This window comes from Toxotes jaculatrix, chromosome 4, assembly GCF_017976425.1.
Source record: "Toxotes jaculatrix isolate fToxJac2 chromosome 4, fToxJac2.pri, whole genome shotgun sequence".
NCBI classification, from domain to species: Eukaryota; Metazoa; Chordata; class Actinopteri; family Toxotidae; genus Toxotes; species Toxotes jaculatrix.
This window is the reverse complement of record NC_054397.1, coordinates 26390887-26396886: the sequence shown is the minus strand read 5'-3', so window position 1 is coordinate 26396886 and position 6000 is coordinate 26390887. Positions and strand designations below refer to the sequence as shown.

Here is a 6000-nt window from a genome sequence, read left to right as displayed (position 1 = left end):
TGTTTGTTTGTTTGGATTTTGGAATAAATCTCATCATCTTTCTCGCAAAAATGTGAATATAGTGAATTTGATCACTGGTAGCCACAATATAATAACTTCATGGTAATTCAGTTTTTGTTCTGAGGGCAAATCAGAGCTCTCAGAGCCACTGACTCAAAGGCAAACTGCAATGCAGTGAGTGCTTCAGATAGCTTAAAGACTAGATGATTAGATGATTAGCCTGGACTTTAGAGTCATCTTTGTAAAAATATTTGCACATGAATTGTATCTAATGAAAATATAAACATACTGAACATGATCATGTTCATGTTGATCCTTTTCATTTCGTTTCTGGGAAATGGTGGGAAGTTAAATCTGTAATATGCCAATACAGTTCTGCTGCATTAACCTGCATTAACAGATAAACGCTTTCTACTAGATACATATCGCCCAACAGTAAACAAAGAAAATGAGAGCAGAACAGAAAGTCTAGGCAAAATCGATTGGGCTCTTTTGACGAATGATTAGAAAATAACTATTTACAACACTTGTTTATCTACAACACAGAAATTGTGTCCTCAGTAAGAACATGCACAAGTCAAGGACCTTAGCAAAACAAAATTGATTTCTTTAAGTAATGTTTGACTTTTTAACACACTTTTCAAAAAACGGACCATTGTCAGATCTTCTGTCATTGCCATGGTACTCAGACTACGAGCATGTAGAAAGTAATAATATATACATTTAACAGAACAGATGATAATATTGTACATTTCAATAATATTCCCTGTTTGATTAAAGACTCAGACATTATAGTCTATATATAGGCAGAAATGATTTTCAAAGCAAACTCCTTAGGAAATTTACATAACTCTTCATAGGTTTCAATGAAAGATATTTCACTCTGCAAATGAATGTCGTCATGTAGCTTATACATCCACAAAACTGAATAAGTTTTGCCAGTAATTACATTAATCTCATTGAGTAAATTGACATTTGCTGCATGGATGTTGCTGAACGAGACATCCATGCAAGCCTGTATAAATGAGGTCCCTTAGAAAACTATTAACATCGGCTGTGTTGAGAATTACAAAACAGAATAAGAGAACCCCCGACACTGTTATACTTCGCTTGCTGTACATAAACGGTTGCATTCTCCGGCTTTACACGCTAGTACAGTTTGGAATCTCCCTTGTGCTCTCACAGGCGTTTCCAACTCCCCCTGAGCAGAAATAAATGAAACAAAAGAAGAAGAACAACAAGCCAAGAACAAAGATGGTTAGTTCAGCGTTGTCGCTTTAATGCCTGTAAAACAAGCAACTTCTTTGATATTGACACCTCGTGTTAATTGCTGAATTTTCTATGTGCTATTTAATCAAAGGCTCTAAAGCTGTTAAATAGCATGAAAATGAGAAAGTGACCCGTTATGAAAATGTGTCTCCTTTGATACCTTTTGATTTATTGAATGGGCGCATACAGAGTATCAGTTTAACACTAAATTCAGTTTTGAAATCCATTTTTTTGTTTGCTTCATGTTACTGAGGCATCAGATACAAGAGAGAAGCAATTAATTTATAGCTCAATAGTACACGACTTGAATGAATGGACAGAATCAATGTATAAATTAAAGGAAAACTCCACTGATTTTACATATAAATGTCAGTTTATTGGCCAAGAGTACTAATTAACTTGTGAAACCAGTTGTGTAACATGTGGCTCTGCTGGAGTACTCTGAAGTCGGGAACTTTGGGTTCAGGAAGCAGACACCCTCTCTAATTTTAAAATTAAGCTTAAAACCTTTTTGTTTGACAAAGCTTATAATTAGCTGTAGTTACAGTTTTAATTATTATGACTAAACCTATAGTTAGTCACAATTATTTCTATAGACACTGTTACAGTTAAGGATATAGCCTTTAGTAGGGCTGGCTCAGGCAACTGAACCATCCCTTAGTTATGCTGCTAGAACTTAGAAAAAGTTGGATTAATATTCTCTGCAGACTGTAATGTAAATAATTACCAATCATGACAGCTTCTTGCTTCTGTGCTCTGTTTCCTATCATAACTGTAATCTGCTGTTTTATATGCTGCATGTCCTTCTCCTCCTCTCCTCCATTCCCAGCTGTCCTGTCTTCCTCCTTTTCCTCCTTTCACCCAGCCCGGCCATCAGCAGGAGGGTCCCCCATCTGAGCCAGGTTCTGCTCAAGGTTTCTTCCTGTTAAAAGGGAGTTTTTTCTTGCCACTGTCGCCTTAAGTGCTTTCTCTGGGGTCAGACTCTGGGTCTCTGTAAAGAGCTTTGAGACAATTTTGATTGTGGAAGGCGCTATATAAATAAAACTGAATTGAATTCAATTGAATTGAATTGAAGTCTGAAAACTAGTCCCAAGGTGACATCTTAAAATTGCTTGTTTTGTTTGACCAACAGTCTAAACCCCAAAGAGAGTCAGTGTACTATGAATAATCAAACACCAAAATTCTGAATAATTTTCTGTTACTCTACTAATTGATTAAGCAACTAATTGTTTGTGTGCTTAGGCAGGAATGTGCATTATGCTGCACACTCATCATACAAAAACAAAAGCAGGGACTCATAAAAACTTTGCTCTATGGCAGTACTTAGAGACAGAAACACCACAGGGTACTTTTCATTTTGGAGGAAAATGACAGAAATGTGCCATTGTTGACCTAAGATGATGGAACAATTCAATAATTCAGCTGAACTACAGCACGCTCTCATACACACCCCGAATGAAAAGTACACAAAGGGGGGCAGTAAAAAAACACTTTTTTTTCGACAGTCCACCGGCCCGCTGATGCAGTGGCCCCCCGGGATTTGTCCCAGTGTGCCCGATGACCACTCTGACTATGGTACAAGGGGAGGAGGGAGGAGGAACCAAAGAGTGCAGTTCTTTGTTTCTTAGGATAGGAGTGGACACCCCAACTTGCTGCCCGCTTTTTGTTTGGAGTTTTTAGACGTCGCCCCTTTAAATTATATTAGCGCACAGTATTTTTATCTACTCAGTGCAGCCCTGTGGTCAGCAGTTACTGTTATATTTTCCTATTCAGTATAAGCCATAACCTCCTGTACCAACCTCAAGTCTGCTCTGTGGAGGATTACAGGTTTTATGCAAAACGTAACAATGGACACTGAGCTGAATAAAAATATTCAGCTGGAAATAAAGCAGAATACTGATGGCCTTGGTGCTCGAGGGTGTCCACTGCCGTGCGAGACATGTTTCTGTTCTCTGCAGCTCTGAATTTCAACAGCCAGGTCAGAATCAGCTCGCTCTCCAAAACTGTGAAACTACAAGAGCTTCATATGTCTTGTAAAAGCATCACAGAGGCAAATGAATCCAAGGATTGCACTTGCCAGAAGACCTGTTCTGCTTTCTGTTGGTAAGGCTGCAAAGCAGACTGTGCACTGTATAAGGGCAGAGTAAGCAGTATTCAGCTTCTGACAACCTGTTGTTTTTGTGCTGAACTGAAATATTCTTTTTGAACAAGTCACACTGTGACCAAACAGAGAAGTGATTAAGGCTGTTCCCTCTGTGCTCCTGCTGGCCCGTACAATCCCGGGGCCTCATGCTTAAACATGTTGGTTTTATTAAATATTCACTCTCCTCAGTACTGCAGGTTATGCTGGAATCTATTCTTTTCTATGTTAAACCTCTTCCAGTACTGTCTTTACTCTGTGGCTCACTCTGCTTTCTTCTTCTCTGAATAATAATAAAAAAAAAAACACTAAAAGGAGATTAAGTTGCCAATGCTCCATTTAAAAAATAATTCAAATACAATAGCCGAAGTGTGCCTGGGGGCCGTATCTGCACATTTATTCTGTGTATTGGCAGAACGACTTTTATCTCCAACACAGAGAAACAATCCCCATCTTACCTAAGGAAACTAAAATCCTTTTCAAGGAACTATCAATGGAAGTAACAGTAACGTCAGCAGGTAAACATTTTAACTGATTCCATATGTTATTTATTACAAATATGAAAACTCTTCACTTACTTTTGACCCTGGCATCCATTTCCTTTTCCATGAGCTCCTTGGATGTGGAGAACTCACTCAGAGTGATTTTAGGCGTGCTGTCACCCTGGCCCACCGAGCCGATCATCTCCTGCTCCTTCTCCTGGTTCACCTCAGCGTAAATGTTGATCCAAGGTATTTTTCTAAAGGTTTGCAAATGAAGGGATTGACAAATGACCCTCACAGCAATGTAAGACAAAACATCTCCTGTTTCTGTCAACATTTCTGAGGAAAACGCGTATTCGTTCTCTTAGAAGTGAAAGCATAATGTTAGATTTTTCATCCTAAATCATTATTTTCACAACTCTTAAAGACGTAGCTTTAAGATGACAAGGTTTTGTTAAGAACCCACTTGTGCATTTCACAGCTAACCTCAAAGAAAATTGTTCTGTTGCCTTGTGCTGATAAGGGCATGTCAACTTTGTGGTATGTTGTGGTGACTATAATTATACCTCAGCGGCTAATTTATAGGGAAATTACAGTAGCATTGGTATCTTTACCCATCTGCATTTACAACACCTAATACACATCTTTATTTAGTCACTAACCAATTTATTTCCAATTACTATTCATTTTGGTTATTAATTGCTCTGTTTTGTCAACTGTGAGACTTCTTAAAAAATGCATCCTCTTTAGACTAATGGGAAAAATTTCATATCCATAATTAATGACAGCTTTTCCATTTCCCTCAGACTTTTCAAGAGAATCATTTTGAGTATGAATAATTTATTCAGCAAATAACAGCCAAAGCACGGCACCCGCATATTAAACCATTTAATGGTCCTTTTCTCTGCGTTTTATCGCTGATTGGTGCGTGTGCCTCGTGCATCCGAGTCCTGCTAGAAGTATGTCCACAGCCACTCGTGGGACTTGTCAAATCAAATTTCCAAACACAACTGTAATTGATCGGTCCAGACCGCGCTCATCTGGTATCATCAATAATGGAGAATATGGTAATAGATGCTTTGGTTCTATATGATCGTGCTGTATGTGCAGCAGGTGGAAGTAATCACGAAGATGTGTACCTCTTGAATTTGTAGATGAGGAACACTGCTAGGCCCAGGAACACTACTGACAGGAGCATCAGCATGGCCGAGCTGCTGTGCCTGGGGTTGGAGTCCACCAAGGGTGCTGTGGGAGGGGAACAGAGGACAGGAAAGGGTCTGCTATTGTTGCATGTGCTTTAGCGTTATTGTCTAATATTGTGTCTGTGTGTGTGTATATATGTGGCACGACGGTATACATGATGACATGCTGCTCTTATTTTTAATTCGCTGTGCTGGTGTGAAATTGGTGTTTTCTACTTCTGGGCAAAGAATGTGACAGTATCAGGTAATTCATGTAGTTCAGGTGGCTTTGAAACGGTTAAATGCACGTACATTTATCTCAGACAAGAACCCAACCAAACAAGCACTTACTATGATTAATGTCACAGTACATGGTTTTGCTCATAAGGCGTCCACCTTAAATTCTTCTCATTATTTTGAAGAGTGCATTAATGTCTGTCATTGCAGGAAAATCACATTGCATTTTCCACTCTTTCTTTGTACTCTCGAGCCCTTCAACTCAGAGACGGAGGCGCGTATGAGGCTGACCTTTCTCAAGCAGCTTGAAGGCTTTTTAGACCTTTTCGTGGGAGGTGAAATATAAAGAGGGATCCAGCTGGGTACACCTCCAGTGTCATTAGAGTGCTGCACACCACAGAACGTCACAGAGCAGCACATGCCAGGCCGTTAATACCTAACACTTTGAGCTTCAGACAACTCATGGCTGCGTGTCTCCGGAGACTGTGTGTCTAATGAAACCAGCCAAGCAATGAATACAATGTAAGATCTGTCCAGCAGTGGGGCACGGGAGTTGCTGAGGACTACCAAGGCCTGAGCCAGTAAAAAAGAAAAAAAAGTCGAGTTTTTCAGACCAGCCAAGTTATTTGCAATCAGTGTGGCTCCAGGAATCCAGCATTGATTTGATGCTTACAACAGCAATGAGTTTTTG

The 6000-nt window shown here is 39.5% G+C and overlaps 1 protein-coding gene across 2 annotated transcripts in view; it reads right to left on the bottom strand.

The window, feature by feature from the left end:
* Nucleotides 1-1075: 1075 nt before the first annotated feature.
* The window catches only part of sorcs3 (sortilin related VPS10 domain containing receptor 3), a 183657-nt gene continuing 178732 nt past the window's right edge, over nt 1076-6000 (bottom strand). For both annotated transcript variants that reach the window (XM_041035874.1, XM_041035876.1), the window contains 3 exons: nt 5031-5136; nt 3988-4148; nt 1076-1201 (listed from right to left, as the gene is read on the bottom strand). In XM_041035874.1, the coding sequence (XP_040891808.1) occupies nt 1143-1201; nt 3988-4148; nt 5031-5136 (326 nt within the window). In that variant the 3' untranslated portion in view covers nt 1076-1142. The remainder of the gene's footprint in view (nt 1202-3987; nt 4149-5030; nt 5137-6000) is intronic.